The sequence below is a fragment of the Diceros bicornis genome, chromosome 40, assembly GCF_020826845.1.
Source record: "Diceros bicornis minor isolate mBicDic1 chromosome 40, mDicBic1.mat.cur, whole genome shotgun sequence".
Lineage (NCBI taxonomy): Eukaryota > Metazoa > Chordata > Mammalia > Perissodactyla > Rhinocerotidae > Diceros > Diceros bicornis.
Window position 1 is genome coordinate 11,370,065 of NC_080779.1, and position 19,413 is coordinate 11,389,477.

At 36.0% G+C, this 19,413-nt stretch overlaps 1 protein-coding gene across 8 annotated transcripts in view; it reads right to left on the reverse strand.

Moving 5' to 3' along the window:
• The window catches only part of IL1R1 (interleukin 1 receptor type 1), an 87,189-nt gene that overhangs the window by 4,372 nt on the left and 63,404 nt on the right, over positions 1–19,413 (reverse strand). For all 8 annotated transcript variants that reach the window (XM_058534388.1, XM_058534395.1, XM_058534389.1 and 5 more), the window contains 7 exons: positions 11,302–11,536; positions 11,003–11,192; positions 9,785–9,953; positions 7,537–7,602; positions 3,817–3,934; positions 2,880–3,034; positions 661–804 (listed from right to left, as the gene is read on the reverse strand). In XM_058534388.1, coding sequence (XP_058390371.1) covers positions 661–804; positions 2,880–3,034; positions 3,817–3,934; positions 7,537–7,602; positions 9,785–9,953; positions 11,003–11,192; positions 11,302–11,536 — 1,077 coding nt within the window. The remainder of the gene's footprint in view (positions 1–660; positions 805–2,879; positions 3,035–3,816; positions 3,935–7,536; positions 7,603–9,784; positions 9,954–11,002; positions 11,193–11,301; positions 11,537–19,413) is intronic.

The following is a 19,413-nucleotide window of genomic DNA, read 5'->3' on the forward strand; positions in this document are numbered from 1 at the left end:
CAGAATGAAGTATTCATTTTTTTGTATGATGGTACGAATGAAGCAGCAATACCAAAAGTATAATACCTTTTTAAAGTGTTCATCTCCTACAAGTTCCTATTTATTGTGTTTTACTACAAAGTTCTTCCTATATTCTTTGATGGCTACCCCACATGCAGAGATTCTTACCCCTCAGGATGGAACTCTCCTTGTCTCCCTGGTCTTATCTTCTTCCCCTAATGTCTCAGCCCTGAATTCTATCCATTCTTCCTTCTATATATTATTGTATTAGTTTTTTGCAAGGTTTAAACAAAACAGAAAGAGAACACCTCCCTGATGCATGAAAATCAAGTCATTCTTTCATTTGAAGGCAGATTACGAGGTGATCCATGTCCTACCCAGAACAGAGCAGGTCCTCAGCAATGGCTTCCAAACAAGTGGATTTATAAGCAGATGCTTTAAATGCCTATTTATCCCACCATTACGAATACTAAAACAGTAACTTGGAAAACAATGCTATTTAGTCATGAAATTATAATTATGTATAAGAGTAACTACTGTTCTTGTATATGCCACACTTCATTTTAAAATTTAAGTAAAAACCCTCTGAGTTATCTTCTACATCTCTTAACTATCCCTTCTTTCCAACAAGAAAATACTGCATAGAATACAAAATTGTACCTTTTGGGGGGCGAAAATCATAGCAAGAATCTCTGTACCAAAGCACTAGGTCAACCTTGAAGATTTTATAGATGAAAACAGAGAATGTAATGACTATTGTTAACAGGACAAATATACCAATCATGTGCTTCTGGAAATCAGGGACTAAAGAATGAAAGAGGAAAAAAAATATTAGAACTAAAAGAACTAAAAATTTGAGCACAGAAAATTAAACATTATCATCCCAGAGAAACCATATTTGGGATTGGTTTAATCCCAGACAGCATTAACCCATTCATTATTACCATTTAATAATGGATACTAATGTACAAAGCCATCTAGAATGGGTATAAAACTAAGGTACACTGTATTAAATTTCCACCTAAGTAGTATAATATACAATAACAGAAAAACTACCAAAGACTATAGGCCAGAACACTCCATAGCAAGATGAGTAAAAGTCAAAGTCCCCCAAAAACCTATAAAAGTTCCTGGAGGTAGAAGAGTCGGGTGGGAAAGCTGAATGCTGGAGGGAAGGAAAGAAGGGGTTTAGGGACACCATACAGAATGTTTCACACTTCCACATTCTCCTGGCTTCGATAGCTAATTATTCACCCAATGATTACCGAGGAGGAGGGGCAGAGGAGTAAGGTGAAGGGGAGGTAAAGAGGGTAGAGAAGAAGAAAGAAGAAAGTGTCTTCTAAATGTCAGTAGCCATGTAGGCATCCAGAAAAGAGAATCTAAAAGCTCTATTTTACTTTTCCAATTTAGGTGTTTGATCCATCTGCGACTGATGTGGGTATCACGTCAGTAGAAACCAAGTAGAAATCAAGATATTTTCCAGACTAATATCCAACTGGCCCAACTGATAGTTCACATGTACAGTCTTAATTATTGTAGCTTCACGCAAGATCCTGATATCTATAGTGTAACTCTTCCAGATTTATCGTTTTTATGCAAGACTACCTTGACTTCTCTTGGCCTTTTACATCTCTATATGACTTTTAGAATAAACCTGCCCACAACAACACACCCGCACAAACACACACTTGCACTTGCACAAATACTGCTGAGATTTTGACTGGAATTATTTTGAACCTACAGATTCATTTGGGGAGAAGTGACAGCTATACAACATTGAGTTGTTTAACTATGAACATTTTATATCCTTCCATCTACAGTCATTCATGGCTTAATAACAGGGATACGTTCTGAGAAACGCGTCTTTAGGCGGTTTCATCATTGTGTGAACATCACAGAGAGCACTTACACAAACCTAGATAGTATAGCCCACTACACGCCTAGGCTATATGGTACTAATCTTATGGGACCTTGTATATGTGGTCCGTCATTGAAACGTCATTATGTGGCGCGTGACTATATTTAGGACTTCTCTAATTTATCTCAATAATGTTTTTTACTTTGTTTACAGAGATCTTGAACAGCCTTTACTAGGTTTATTCCTAAGTATTTGATAATTTTTGATGCTACTGTAAATGTTCTCTTTTAAATTTAATTTCTATTTGTTTGTTGTTGGTATTTATAGGCACACATAGAAATACGACATATATACGCACTAGTGATCTTGCTAAATTCATTTACTAATTCTGATAGTTTGTCTGTAGGTTCTTTTAGATTTTCTTCCATGCACACATTCATAAATACCCTATTTTTAATTCAACTACAAATAATCTTAAAACATTTCACAAATACTTTCAATCCTGTGCTTGATTACACAATTTACGAAAATCAAAACTTCTGACATCCTCTCTCGAAAGTGGATATTTAGGCTTTCCCTGTGCATCTATCATTAGTCATTTACCTAAAAATACTCATTAGATACCTACGATGTACCAAACTTAAGTTGCTACTAGCTCTGGAAATAAAATGATTAGTAAGACAAGTGGTCTGCACCATCACAGAATTTACAGTCAAGTAAAGAAAACTGAGTACGGCAGATCCCGTGACGGGGACATATGGTGCTAGGGAAGTACTTAATGGAGGCCCTAAAGTCCTCTGTTTGGGCAGAGAGCTGGGTTGAGGGCAGACAGCAGGACAGAAAAGCTTCCTAGAAGAAGAAATACTTCAGGTGAGAAGGGAGAGAGGAATAGAATTTACCCAGGTGAAGAGGAATCCAAGAGCGTTCTGGGCAGAGGAAAGAGGTTTGCAAACCTCAAGGTCATGGAATCTTACCACGGTCGAACAAAATTGCATTTCAAATAAATAGTTGTGTTGTTTACCTGGATGCCTTAATTGGACATATGCTGCATTTATACCATATGAATTCCTGGCTAAACAGGTAAATGGATATAGATAAAATCTACTTTCCACTTCTGTAATATTAAGCACTGTGATGATTGTATTCCCTCTTCTGGGTGCAGGATTTTGCACTCCTCTGTTCAAAAGAGAGAGCATAAATAAAGTTGTTTAAGTAAACTGCATCAACTACAAATAAAACACGTACACATGGCTTATCTCTTTGTCGCATAAATTACAGCAGAAATAATCATTAGCCCTAAGCACATATAACAATCAGGCTGTCAGCAACAGTGATCTGAGATTTTTACAGCCCTAAGACCATTGTCAGTAAAAGACTCAGTAGCAGAGAAATCAAATTAAAATTACCAGCTTCCAAGAAGAAAAATGTAGACATATGTATTCTTGTCTCCATGAGGCACAGAGTAGAACTGATGAAACAAGAGTAAATTGGGGCAGATGACAAAGGGTTTGGAGGTGACGCTAAGGAGTCGGGAGTTTATCGCTAGAGAGTTAATAGGGAGCCATTAGAGACTTGAGCAGTGGAGTGCCTGATTCTTGGCCCCATTTAACAAGTCTTTTCTAAACTGCTTAAAAAACAGAATAACATAATGGTAATTCAGGAAAATCGCTTTATTGGAATGTTGCAACATATATAACTGAATTTAAGGGAAAGCCCTCCAAGTGGTCCAGAATTTGCACCACAATGACATGTACTTCTACCTTAAATGTACAAGATAAATACACTTGCATCCTGCTTAGCTTAGCAAAACTCAATATGGGCAGCAAAAGGTTAAGGACTAGTCAACTGCCAACTAACCCTTGCTATTAGATTAAACTATCAGAGTTAGATAAAGTATGACATGGAATTTAATACCAAAACTTCGCTATTATTGCACGACCGGCTCTTAGCATACTTACCCTTTATACTCTTCCACCAACACTGGATCTTCGTCATCAATTAATGAGCCATTCCACTTCCAGTAGACAAAGTCACTCAACTGGCCAGTGACATTGCAGATCAGTTGTACCCGGGATCCTGCAAAGCGATGTACTTTTAATCATAGCATTAATTGATTTTTATCTGATCTTTCTATCTCAATGGATTTACAAATGGCTACTGAACAAAAATTTTAAATTATTGAAAAGCACAAAGAAAAACTGTCCTTAAACCCAGAGACAGCCACTACTAGTAACTTTATGTATCTCGTTCCTTATCCTCTCTGTGTACATATGCAATTTTTAAGATGGGGTGTTACTGTCTACTATTTGTAATTATTGTGCATTGGGAATTTTGGATCCCATGATTAGCCTTCCAAAATAGGCCGCTTCATGGCTGCTTAGTATTCCATAACACAGATATACTATGATTAACTATTTTCCTATTGCTAAACACAACTTGTTTCTAATTTTTCGTTATTATGATTAATTTTCCAATGAACATTCCTGTACATCAATATTGTACATATCCTAAAGTATTATTGTGAATAAAAATCTGGAAGTAGAGTTGAGTTAAAAGAGATACATATTTTAGAAGCCAAGCCCCCTCTCCCAAGTGAGACGGTACCCACCTACTCTGTCTAGCAGCATATGCACGTGCCATTTAGCCCCAAAACCCCCAGATAGCAAATATTTTGGGTTAGTCATTGCCAATTGAGAGAAGAAAAAAATTCCATTTAAATTTTCAACTGTATTTCTTGAATTCATGGTGAATTAACATGTTTTTCATAAGCTCAGTACTCACTTGCCTTTCTTTTGTGCACTGCTTGTTATGCCTACTGTCCATTATTTAATTCCACTCTCATAACACCCTTACTGATGTATGAGAGCTCTTTATTCATCAGGATATTAACTCTTTACCACACACGAAAACTATTCCAAATATCCAAATATTTCAGTTTGTTGCTTTCACTTTAATTTTGTTTGTGGAAATTCTTTGGTGTAAATTTTTTTTATTTGATTAAATTTATAACAGTTACCTTTATTTTATCTGTTTTCACGATTTTTTTCTAAAGCCCTCTCTACCACCAAATCAGGAAAATATCCACATACGTTTTCTTTTGGGTATACAGTTCACTGTCTTATTGTTTTGATTGTTTTAGCTCTCTAAGCTGTCTAGAATATAACTGGCTATGGCATGAGAGGGAGCTCTAACTTAATGTTTTTATCCAAACAGCTGATTGATCATTTCAGAACCACTTGCTGAATAATAAATCTCTTCCTCACTAATTTGTAATGCTGCCTTTATCATAAAATGGGACTTTCTTGGTTGATCTGAATGTGTATACCGATGCCAAGGATACCACACTCTTAATTACTACAGTTTTAGGGTAAATATTAATATGATTTAGTGCCCTTCTTCCCAATACTGTCTTAATAATCTCATCATTTTATTCTCCCAGGTGAATTTTAGAATCACTTGTCAATTTCTAAGCACATTTATATTTTTACTGGAATTCCATTAAATCTGTAATTTTGAGAGTTGATATCTTTTCAATTTCCAGTTTTTCTTATAGGAAAAACACATACATTTCTATTACAGTTTTCCTTAAACTGATCTTTCTCAAGACAGTTTTCATTATGTTCCCTTTGGAGCCTTTTTAGACATTTTATCCTAATTGCCTCCTTCCCCATGAATTTTTAATACCACAGATATACAGTATATCTGTTGATTTAAGATTTTTTTCGCCCTGTAAGAATCAATTTTCTCCCCACTGGAGACAACATCGACACCCCCCACCCCCACCACCTTGAGAATATATGCTTTCAATCTATTTTTATGAGATTTGTATGTCAGGGTTTGGGTTTTTTGTTTTTTTCTCCCTTATAAATCCCATATATTTTAAAAAGATTGTTAAGATATTTTATAGATATCTCCATGACATTTACTGTTGGAAATAGCATCTCTTTTGCCATTATGTTTTTTAGCTGATTATTTCTAAACAAGTCTAATATTTTAGAATATTAATCTTATATCTGGCCAATTAATTCTATTTTTTCCCAGTAATTCTCTTGAGATTTGTAGGTACATAATTATATGATCTGAAAATAATAAAAAAGTGATTTTCTTCCTTACAGTAAGCATGCCTTGGTTCTTTTTATCTTTGATCGCATTAGTGGGCACTTCTAGAACATGTTAAGTAATACTGGTTATACAGGTATCTTTGTCTTGCTCTGGACTTCAATGAGAAAGACTATGCCTGTACAAAGTCTAACGCTATAATGTTTCACCATTAAAACTGTTGGTGACTATTGGTTTGAACTGATGTTATTTATTAAATTAAGGAAGTATCTCTCAATTCCTATTTTTCTAAGTCATTCTCGTGGTAAGTGGTATTGAATCTTATCAAATGCCTGTTTGACACCTTTTATGATAATCATATGACAGGGTGATGTTGCATCTGATCAATGTGATATATTAAAATAACTGTTTCCTGATATGAAGCTATTTTTAGATTTGGAGATCAATGCAACCCAGGCTTTAGAGCTCTAAAGTACACACCTCTAAAGCATACATTCTCATCAGGAGTGACGGCCAATGGGGCAAAAATTGGTTCTTGGTGAGGGGGTAGGGGCAAGAAAATCTTAGCTATTGCAATGGTTTGCGGCCCTCCAAAGTGTCGTGGTACATCAACAAAAGACAATATATCTATGGCATTAAAATTCCAAGAAAAGGAAGAGTATTAGGAGGAAAAATGCCTTTTTAGGCTCTAAAGGGGAGCAATAATGAAAAAAAAATCAAGGTTGAGAAATACTGCTTTAGATTCTATTGGCCTATATTTAATTTTATTTGTTTATACCTAAGAATGTCTTTATATCATCTTCCACCATGAATGACAACTTGGCCAAGTACAGAATTCATAGGTCACAAACTTTTACCTTATAATCTCTGTACAATTATTCACTGTCTTCATGCAATTGCTGTTGCAGAAGAGAATTCTGTATACCAGCCTGATTTTTGATCATCTGATACAAAAATCTGTTTTTATGTTTGGACCAGTGATTCCCGAGAGAATTTTTAGTGATGCCGGGAATGTTCTATATTTGTGCTGTCTAATCCAGTAGTCACTGGTCACATGTGGCTATAAAGTCCTTGACTGAGAAACTAATTTTTAATTGAACTAAATTAATTTACTTAATTTAAATTTACATGTACATGGCCACATGTGGCAAGTGGCTATTGTATTGTATAGTATAGGTCTGGATGCTTATAGGATTATGTCCTTATTTTTGAAATAAAAAATTTTCACTAACTTGGAAAAGTATTTTTCTAGAATGACTATCTTTTTGGCCTGTAGGTTTACTCTTCTGCCTAAAAGCTCTGGTCATAAGAAATCCACCTTGTACCAAATAAATTACATTTCTCATTCCTAGGCCTGTTGAACTTGGTCTTTGGCTGATGTTTTCACGAGTCATAAGTGTCCATAAAAAAGTAAGGGTGGGTAAATCAGACATGGCTAGATTTTTGCCATAAGAGACAAGAAATGCAAAGAAACATTTAAGACACAATCTGTGCCACTTCCTCTCTAATTATAGATATATCCAGTAAACAACCTAGGTTATGTGTAGTAAAAGTACAGTTTAGCTTAATCTTGAGTTCAACATAACAATTTCAGCATATCCTGATTGGAGTCCACTTACCCAAGTCCACTTCTATCGTCTCATTAACTGGACTCACGATCACAGGACTCGTGGGCCTGTTATCCTCTGAAACAAAAACATCCACCAGGCTTCTCAGTCTCTCATAGATCAGAATCTCAAGTGATGACAACACTTGCCAAAATATACCAAAATATACTACATGACGTCTGGCTAGATACCCCTCCGAGTGCCCAAAGCATATATGGCAGGAGAGAGAGGTGAGAGGTGAAGGAAGGAAGCTGACACAAAGTCCACAGCAAAACTGTAAACACCCACTACAAAGCCTGGGCCCTTCTGAGCCCAGAGAGTTTGCAGCTACAAAAACAAACAGACGACAAAACACACAGACCGCTGAGTCTCCAGATAAGTGCCTCTCTTAAAGCAAATCAGGAAAAACAACTCATCGTGGAAAGGTACTTCTCTGGACGGAGCATTACTAACCAAAAGGGCCGTCCCGTGACACACATGCTTGTTTCTAGTAACATTCGTAATGACAGAAGAGTAGAATGCCAAGCAATTTGGCGTAATTTATTAAAAATAGGCAGAAAAATACTAAGGAGCTCCAGAAATCAATCTGACTTTTATTTACAAAAAGATTGGCTTCAGGGGTTGATCTGTGGCCAAGCCTGAGAAACTATGAGCTTGAATGCCAAGTATTCTACCACAGTCAAAGAAAAAAGTAAGCTCCACCAGGGCAGGATATTGTCTCTTTTGTTCCCTAATGAATTCCTGGAATGGTACCTGGCACAGAGTAGATGCTCAATAAATGCTTCTGAATCTGCCTTTAGAAGAAAGGCCTTGACCTCACTCCTGATTAAGTATATTATTTCTACATAGGGATCATAAAAGGAGATGGAGAATATTTAACACATATTTGACCTGTTTAAAAATTCCCTAGTGTCCAGTTTTTCCTAAAATTCTGTCTGCTGGTCTGGTTGCTATATCTCAAGAGCTACACAATGACTGGAGAGAGGCTGCTAAAAACTCAAGATGGTTGTGACACAAGGACTATTGAAAATTATGATTTGCTGATGCTCGTGGGACCTAGGCAGGAATTAATTTTTATTTAATAAAATTAATCTTTGAAAAAATAAATTATTATAGAATTGAGAAAACTTAGCTATATGTAGGATGATCATATTCTGGGTGTTCCTGGGATATTTCCTATTTATGCCTGCTGTCCCAGCATAATTATTATTATATTTTTGGTGAGAAAGATTAGTCCTGAGTTAACACCTGCCACCAAACTTCCTCTTTTTGCTTGAGGAAGAGTGGCCCTGAGCTAACATCCATGCCAATGTTCCTCTATTTTGTATGTGGGTCACCGCCACAGCATGGCTTGATGAGAGGTGTAGGTCTATGCCTGCGATCCGAACCTGTGAACCCCGGGCCGGCAAAGTGGACTGCACAAACTTAACCACTATGCTACTGGGCCAGCCCCCCAGCATAATTATTAATAGAGATAAGCCCTGGTTAGAGTAACTCTTCTTATATTACTTACAAAATCTGATATTTACAGAAAGGTTGAACATTCTGCCCATCCCTAGGTAATATGTAGGATGGTGTTTTGTTGTAAAACAGTTTTTAATATGAAATATGGTTAATAGAGAATTGAAAGCCTCAGGAAAATTAACAAGAATAATCATCGTATACCTATTTATTGCTCATCTGTTATGCACCAGGCACTGCTTTGCACCAGGCACATGACTGCAAGCTGAGCATAGTGATCTCTAATTTTCTCAACAACTTGGGAAGGTTGTATCATCTTCTTAAAGAGGAGGAAACAGGCTTAGAAAAGTTAAGTAACCAACAGGGAACTAACAGGAGGTAGATTCTGGGAGTGTAACTTATTCCAACACCCGTTAGCGTCCCCCCATCACGCAAATGATCCTCATTGCTAGACACTGAGACTCCCCAAGTAAAGGTTCTCAGACCTGTCCTCATACACCAGCTGGAGACAGCCCCAGAGCTCTCTGGTAGAACCATCTTTAGCCATGCCAAACAATAATCTTCCTAGTTCAGTTGGAAAACATAGCACATATTGTCTATTTAACTAGCACTGCATCTGAAGCAGGAATGAAAAATATTTACATCGTATTTAGCAACAAAAACTAAAGCCAGGTGACCTTTGGAAAGTCATGAAGCTTCTCTTGGATTTAGTTCCTCCATGGACAAGGAAGGTCATATGAGAATCATGCTCTCTGGGCTTTCCCAGATTGAAACTCCTAGGATTGGAGCTATGACTCACCTAGAGTAATAAGTCCTATCACCCGGGTAATATGATACTGCTTTCCCAAGTGTGTGTAGGATATATGACAAGTATAGTTCCCTTTATGCGCTTCAGTCACGTTCACCACGATGAGTTTATCTGTTTGTCCAATAAAGTTTATACTGTCAAGCAGTAGAGGTTTGCAATCCTAGATAGAGGGAGAGGAAGGAAGTATTGAAAACCAATTAACAACTTTCCCCAGTCTACTGGCAAAAGAAATTCCATTTTTTCACATTGGCAAGTGTTATATAAAAATTCACATACATGTGAATAGAAAATACTTGCATACAAGTTTTAATATTGTATTTTTTGGGCAAAAGTCATAATTTTATTCCTGGGATATTAAATTTTTATGCCTATGAGCCTTGCACTTTGAAGACAAGTGAAGACAAATTTATTTTGCAAGAAAAACTCATTTGAGGGAAGAATGCTAACACTATAGCTTCCCAGTAAGGCTGTACTTCCTTTCTTCACTGATATTATTTATTGTGTATTTCTTTTTTTTTTAAAGATTTTATTTATTCATTTTTTTCCCCCCAAAGCCCCAGTAGATAGTTGCATGTCATAGGTTCACATCCTTCTAGTTGCTGTACGTGGGACTCGGCCCCAGGTTGGACGGAGAAGTGGTGCCTTGAGGCGCGCCCGGGATCCGAACCCGGGCCGCCAGCATCAGAGCGCGCGCACTTAACCGCTAAGCCACGGAGCCGGCCCTTATTGTGTATTTATTGTGTATTTCTTAACAAAATGATTCCCCATGTCAGCTCCAACAGACAAGGTAGATCAAAGGTGCCAAAACATGATGTGCCCTATGGAGTGCTAGCCAATACACTTTTAAGACAGTTCCAGAAACCGCTAAGTTATTTAAGAACCGCTTAATATTTTTAATGAAACAAAATAATATATTTTGTAATAAATAGTTATCTCCTAAAAATTTTAAATTTATAATCAGCCTTATCTTTAAACATCTTTTATTCCTACTATACTTTTCACAACTGTATCTTATTAAATAAAAATAACAGAAAGTAAGATTTTAGTTTAGCTGCAAATTAAATGCATGCAGTCTTCTAAAAAATTTCCTAGCGAGTTTCACTACTCTAAAGCAAACAATATGCCAAATGAAAAAGTACTCTGCAGATTCATTCTATTGTCTATTTTATTTGCTGGAAAAGTAAAATACCATATTTAATATAAAATTACCTTATACCACTGTATTTCGGGTAACTCATTGTTTTCATCTCTAAAAACTTCCAAGTAAGGACACACAAGTTGTCCATCTTCTGCAAGGGGTAGTTTCTGTGTAAATATAGCCTGGGCACTGTAGCACAAGTCAGGCTCATGTGCTACAAACTCTGCAGTTATTTTAACTTTGAGGCAGTGAGTTGAATTTCTAAAATAAATAAAAATAGGTGAATTAAGCACTATTAAAACATTTTTCTGTCCTCAACTATTGCAGGTACATAGAACACATGTTTGTAACATATTCATTTCTTTCTTACCTTACTTCACAAAAGTAATGTCCAGAATCTTCCATCTTAGCAGGAACAAACCAAAGTTTATCTTTGTGCTGATGAATCCTGGAGTCTCTTTCCATAGATACAGGTGTCTTGCTGTCATGTTTATACCAAATTATTGTGCCTTTGCTTTCACTTGGGTTAAGAGGACACGAACGAACATCAATTTCATATGCAGATGAAACTAAAACTACTTTTTCGTCACGTTCCTCACATGTATCTTTAAAAGGGAGAAAGGGAAAGCAATTTCTATAAGAAATTTGTCGGTGTTTCTTAATATAATATCTACATATAAACACATCAATTATTAAATAAATCAATTCATATTATATATGAGGGTTTTAATGCTCTTATGATTAAGAGCATTATCTTGAGAGTCTGAAAGATTTATATTCCAATCCAGTTGTGTGACTTACTACCTGTGTGCCCTTGAGCAAGTTGTTTAACCTCTCTCACCCCCTCTTTATTCATCTAAAGATTGGTGAGAATATAGCAGGAGAGATATCTGCTTCAGTAAAAAGATGGAGTCACAGGAACTGGCTTTAGCCTCCCACCTGAACAACTCAAAAATAGACAAAGTATCTGAAACAACAATGTTCAAGACATTGAACATAGGGAACAAAAGACAGAAATACTAGAAAGATGAGAAACAAAGGAGGCGAGCCCTATAATTTTCCCAAATTACTGCCTAGAGAAAGATTCCAGGCCAGGACATCGCAGGGAGGAAATGTAGGCAAAGCCAGTGATCTCTCCGATCATTTTGGAGATGGAGGTGGGAAACAAGGTAAACCAAGAGTCTGCAGGGCAGAGTACCAAAGAGATTCAGAGCTGCATACAGAGAGAAAGAGCTTTGGAGATCTATGGAGGGTCTCCCTCAAGTTTTCAGCTGAGTATTGATTAGTGTAAGCAGGTAAGAAAATTACCCAACGCAAGAGTGAGAATTGCCAAAAGGATTAGAGTGAATAGTGCCTAGAGCATGCACAATGCTGGGAATAGCTGCTGTTCTCAACAGCCCAAATGGAAAATCTCATTAATCTTGGGGCATCAGGTAGAGTACCCAGAAGGGTTTTGACTCAGTAGAAGGAGCAAATTAGGCCTAGAATAAACCTTGTTCTGATCTTGACTAATAAAGCTTAAAAGCAAGACCTAAAAGGATCGACTATCTCCAAGTAACAACCTTGTGGCAGAACAAAGCTCAAGGATATTTTTAGTAATACGAAATACCCAAAATGGTATCATCTATAATACCCAGTATTCATTCAAAAATTACTAGGCATGCAAAGATGCAGGATAATACAACCAATAATAAGGAGGAAAAAAATCCATCAATCAAAGCCGACCCACAAATGACACAGATGATAGAATTAATAGATGGAAAAATTAAAATAGTTATTACTATTATGTTCCATTTGTTCAAGATGGTAGATCAGACACATTGAGTAGAGAGACATGAAAGAGACTTTTTTTAAAAAAAAACCTACTTAGCGATTAAGTGCACGTGCTCTGCTACTGGCGGCCCGGGTTCGGATCCCGGGCGCGCACCGACGCACTGCTTCTCCGTCCACGCTGAGGCTGCGTCCCACATACAGCAACTAGAAGGATGTGAAGCTATGACATACAACTATCTACTGGGGCTTTGGGGGAAAAAAAGGAGGAAGGTTGGCAATAGATGTTAGCTCAGAGCCGGTCTTCCTCAGCAAAAAGAGGAGGATTAGCACGGATGTTAGCTCAGGGCTGATCTTCCTCACCAAAAAAAAAAAAAAAAACCTAAACCAAACTTTTAGAGACAAAAACTACAGTGTTTCATCCAATATGCTAGATGTGATTAATAGCAGATTTGACATGGCAGAAGATTAGTAAACTTCAAGTCATAGCATTAGAAACTATTCAATATTAAACACAGAGGGAAAAACAACAGAACAAAATAAACCGGGCATTAATTAGCTGCAGGACAACTTCAGTACGTGTAATATGAATCCCTGAAGAAGAGGAGAGGTGGCTGAAACAGAAAAAGTATTTGAAGAAATACAGGTTGAAATTTTTCAAGATTTTATGAAAATGATATAGCCACCAACCTCAAAATCACAATGAACCCCAAGCAAAAGAAGCATGAAGAAAACTACACCAAACAAAGACAAAAACCACGCAGCTTTCTTGCCGGAAACAATACAAGCCAGAAGAGAGTGGAATAAAGATAAATACTGAAAAAAACAATCATCATCCTAGAATTCTATATCCAGTGAAAGTATATTTCAAAAATGAAGGTAAAATGAAGACATTTCATATTTATAAGAGCTGTATAAATTCATCACCAGGAGACCTACTCTACCAGAAAAACGTAAGGAAGTCCTTCAGAAAGAAGGAAAATACTATCAGATGAAAAATAAATCTACACAAAGGAATAAATAACACCAGAAATGTTTACTACATGGATCATATTTTTTTTATTATTTAAATCTCTTTAAAGATAACTGAATGTTTAAAGCAAGAATAATAATATATTGTGAGTTTTATAAGATATAAAGAAGTGAAATGTATGGGAACGACAGGCCAAAGTTTAAGAAAGGAGAAGTGGATGTATACTGTTTTAAGTTTTTTATACTGTATGTGAAATGGTGTAGTATCACTTGAAGGTGAACAGTGATAAGTTAATGATAGATACTATTATCTAAGCCCTAGAGCAGTTATTTAAAAAAGAGTTATTAATATAAGCCAATGCAGGAGAGAAAATAAATCATGAAAATTCTCAGTTAATCCAAAAGGCAGTAAGAAAAAAAAAAGAATTGATGGGACAGATAGAAAATAAAATAACAAGGTCCTAATATTAAATCCAAACATATTCATAATCATATTAAAATTTTTTAATGATCTAAACACCCCAATTGAAAGGCAGAGACGGTCAGACTGGATAAAGAAAGAAGGATCCAACCACGTGCCGCCTAACATACACACGCTCACACATACACACACTTTTAAGTACAAAGACACAAATACATTAAAGTAAAAAAAGAAAAAACCATACCATGCTAACACTAACCAAAAGAAAGTTTGAATGGTTATTATACTATTATCAGTCAAATTATATTTTATAGTAAAGAATATTATATTACCAGAGATAAAAAGGGTCATTTCATTATGATAAAGGAGTCGTTCATCAAGAGGTACATAGTAATACTAAATGTTTATTCACCTACTAACAGTGCTTCAAAATATATGAAGCAAAAACTGATAGAACTGCAAGGAGAAATAGAGAAACCCACAATATAGTCCGAGATTTCAGCACTCTACTCACAATAATTGATAGAACAAGTAGAACAATTAAACAGATAATCAGTAATGATACAGAAGATTTGAACAACACTATCAACCAATTTGGTATAATCGATATTTATAGAAAATCCAACCCAACAACAGCAGATACACATTCTTTTTAAGTGCACACAAAAAAATTACCAAGAAATATCATATTTTTGCTCATAACCAAATACTCAATAGATTTAAAAAGATTCAAATTAGACAAAGTATGTTCTCTGGTGACAATGAGATTAAATTACAAATCAATAACAGAAAGATATCTCAGAATTCCCCATATATTTGAAAACTAAAAAACACACTTCTAAATAACCCATAAGTCAAAGAAGAAATAAAAAGAGAGATTAGCAAGTATTTTGACCTAAATGAGAAGGAAAACACAACATATCAAAATTTGTGGCATGCAATGGAAGCAGTACCTAGAGGAAAATGGATATTTAATGCCTATATAAGAAAAAAATCTCAAATTGATGACTTTGGTTTTCACTTAAGAAATTAGAAAAAAAAAATTACATTCAAAGTAAGCAGAAGATAGTAAATAATATAGATCCAAGAGAAAATCAATGAATTGAAAAACAGAAAAACAACTTAAGTGAAATGGGCAAATTCCTTGAAAGGCACAGACTAAAAACCTTCAAAAAGAAGCAGATAACTTGAATAGCCCTACAGGTATTAAAGAAACTGAATTTGTAATTAAAAACCTTCCAACATAGAAAATTTCAGGCCTAGATGGCTTCACTGTTATATTCATGGAAGAAACAACACCAATTTTACACAAACTCTTCCAAAAAAGTGAAGAGTCACTAACACTTCCCAATTTACCATATGAAGTCAGCATTATTCTAATACCAAAACCAAACAAAGACACTACAAGAAAAGAAAACCACAAACCAAGCTTCACCATGAACACAGACGCAAAATTTCTTTAAAATATTTTAGCAAATTGAATCCTACAACATATCAAAAAAAGATAATGCAATAGGATGTACATAACATTCCAGGAACACAAAATTGGATTCACACTCAAAAAAACTGATGAAATTCCATATATTAACAGATTTTAAAAGAAAAACTACATAATCATCTCAATAGATACAGAAAAAGCATTCGACAAACTCCAACATCCATTCCTGATAAAAACTCTCAGTAAACTAGGAATAGAAGAGAACTTCTTGAACTTAATAAAGGCCAGCTATGAAAAACCTACAGCTATCATATTTAGTAAGATTAGGAGCAAGGGTAGGCTGTCCACTCTATCCACTTCTATTCAACATTGTATTGGAAGATCTAGTTAGTGAATTAAGGCAAGAAGAAATAAATGGCATCCAGATTGAAGGGGAAAGCAAAATATCTTTATTTGCAGACAACATGATCATTCATGTAGAAGATGCTATGAAATCTACAAAAGACCTAGAAGGATTAGTAAGTTGTAGGATACATATGAATATGAAAAATTGAATGTGTTCACATAGACTAGCAAAGAACAATTAAAAACTGATTTTTTAAAATACCATTTACAATAGTATCAAAAGATATGAATAATTAAGAATAAATCTGACAAAAGATGTAGCCGTATCCAATGAAAATTACAAAATGTTGCTTATATAAATTTTAAAAGATCTAAATAAATGAAAACATATATATTCTATTCATGGATCAGAAGACTTGATATTGTTAAGGTGTCAGTTCTCTCCAAGTTGATTTATATTCAACTCAATCCAAATCAAAATTTGAGCAGGATTTTTTGTACAAACTGACAGCTGATTCTAAAATTCATACAGAATTAGTCAAAATAAGTTTTATTTTAAAAAGAACAAAGTTGAAGGAGTTACACTGCCTTATTTCAACATTTATTATAAAGCCACAGGAATAAAGACAGTGTGGTATTGGCATAAAGGTAAATAGGCCACTGGAACAGAATAGAGATCCCAGAAATAAATTACACAAACATATTCAACTGATTTTTTACAAGGCACAAAGGAAATTCAGTGGAGAAAAAATAGTCTTTTCAACAAACTGGATATCCTTACGCAAAAAAAAGAACTTCTGAGGCAGGATTTCCAGTTTGGCAGAGTAAGGGTCTTCATAAATCTATTCCTCCATAAAAACAACAAAAAGACTGGAAAAATTTTTCAAAATGAAAGGCTTGCAACAATCAGAACATTTATTAAACAACAACAATACCAGCTTAATCTCAGTAGAACGGCAGGGTTTGTGGCTTTATAACTTAAATTACTCTCATTGTATCCTCTTTCCAGCTCCACCACAGCCTTGAAAACCAGCAGCCTTGCCAACAGAGCAGCTGTGAAAACCAGTACACCTGCAAGAGCAGACCAGGTTTGGAGCTCCTCAGAAAGTCCCATTCTCAGAGCACTGCCACAATTTAACGGGTAGCTCCCTGGAAAAGTCACACTCACAGATTAGTATTGTTGTTGACCTGACTCAGAGCTCCACAAGAAAAGCCCTATCCTCAGGGTGTTGGGTTAAAAAAAAAAAAATCAATCAGTGGCGATTGTGTAACCTTGCAGCTGCCTGAAGCTGCAATACCAGTTGGGACAAACAAGAGTCTGGCCAAAAGATCTGGGGAACTAAACGTCCACAGTGGGCTTTGAAAAGCTCTAATAGATTCCTGGGGAATCTAGAAGAGTGCACATGTATGCAGGGCTGTGTACACGCCTAGGAAAGACCAAAGAAGGACTAGTCTCTCAAATCTGGATGACCTTGAAGTCATGCACAAGCATGAAGTGAAGGTTAAGGCAGACTTGTGAACAGCCTAAGTGTTAAAGACATACCTCAACACATGTAGAGCCCTTCAGCAAAGGGTAAAAAACTTATTGGGTCAAATAATCTAAGGAAATCTCTGATCAATCATTAGTTCACCAAGCAGAGACTTTAGTTGCCATACACTACAGAAAACACAGACTTCATGGTATTACCCCAAGAAAGTTATTAAACAAATGAACAGCAGCAGCAGCAACAACAATAACAAAATTAACAATAACAACAAACATTGTGTATGGGGGGTGGTGAAGAGGACGTCTGATTTCTAGAGTTGCCACGTTCTCCTACCTAAAATGTCCGTTTTCAACAAAACACGCAAAGAAACAGGAAAGTACTCCCCACACACAGGGAAAAAAGCAGCCAACAGAAGTTCCCAGAGGAGTTCAGATAGTAGAATTGCTAAACAAAGACTTTTTAAATCAGCTATTATAAATATATTCCAAGAACTAAAGGAAACCATCCTTAAAGAATTAAAGGAAACTATGACAGAAATGTCTCATCAAGTAAAAAATATCAATAAAAAGAAATTATCAAAAAGAACCAAGTAGAAATTCTGGAGTAGAAAAGTCCAATAACTGAAATGAAAAATTCATTTGGGGGCTTCAACACCAGACTTGAACTGGCAGAAGAAAGAACTGGTAAACTTGAAGAGAAGTGAACTGATTACTGGAAGATTATCCAGTCTGAAAAATAATCAAGAAAACTGAACAGAGCCCCCGAGACCTGTAGGGCTTCACCAAGAATACCAGTATATGTATAACAGAAGTCCAGAATGAGAGGAGAAAAAGGGTCAGGAAAAATATTTGAAGAAATAATGGCCAAAATTTCCCAAATTTGATGAAAACCATTAATCTACACATCCAAGAATCTCAAAGAATTCGAAGTAGTATAAACTAAAAGAGATATACACCGAGATACATCATAGCCAAACTGTTAAAAGACCGAGAGTCTTTTTTTGTGTGTGTGAGGAAGATCAGCCCTGAACTAACATCCGTGCCAATCCTCCTCTTTTTGCTGAGGAAGACCGGCTCTGAGCTAACATCTATTGCCAATCTTCCTCCTTTTTTTTTTCCCCCAAAGCCCCAGTAGATAGTTGTATGTCATAGTTGCACATCCTTCCAGTTGCTGTATCTGGGACGTGGCCTCAGCATGGCCGGAGAAGCGTTGCATCGGTGCGCGCCAGGGATCCAAACCTGGGCCGCCAGTAGCGGAGCGCGTGCACCCAACCACTAAGCCAAGGGGCCGGCCCAAGACCGAGAGTCTTAAAAGCCAAAAACTTCTCATCACATACAAGGGACCTCCAACAAGATTAACAGCTGGTTTCTCAGAAACTACGTAGGCCAGAAAGCAATAGGATGACATATTCAAAGTGCTGAAAGAAAAAGACTATCCACCAAGAATTCTATATCTGGCAAAATTATCCTTCAAAAATGAATGAGAAATGAAGACATTCCCAGATAAAAACCGAGAGAGTTCCTTGTGAATAGACTTGTCCTACAAGAAACGGTAAAGGGAATCCTTCAGGCTGAAATGAAATTACACCAGACAGTAACTCAAATCCACATGAAGAAATAAAGAACATCAGTAAAAGTAACTATATAGGTAAATTTACAAGTCAGTATGAATGTCTTTGGGCTTGTAACTGCCTTTTTTCCTATATGATTTTAAAAAATAACTACATAAAATAATGACTATAAATCAATCAAAAGGGAGCATAGACCTAAATGTAAAATCTAAAAGTATAAAACATCTAGAAAGAAATATAAGAAAATACTTTTGTGATCTAGGGTCAGACAAAGATTTTTTAGATATAGTGTCAAAAGCACAACTCATAAAAAATTTTAAAAATAAAATTTTGGACTTCATCAAAATTAAGAACTTCTACTTTTTTGTGTGTGTGAGGAAGACTGGCCCTGAGCTAACATCTGTTGCCAATCTTCCTCTTTTTGCTTGAGGAAGATTGTCCCTGAGCTAACACCTGGGCCAATCTTTCTCTATTTTGTA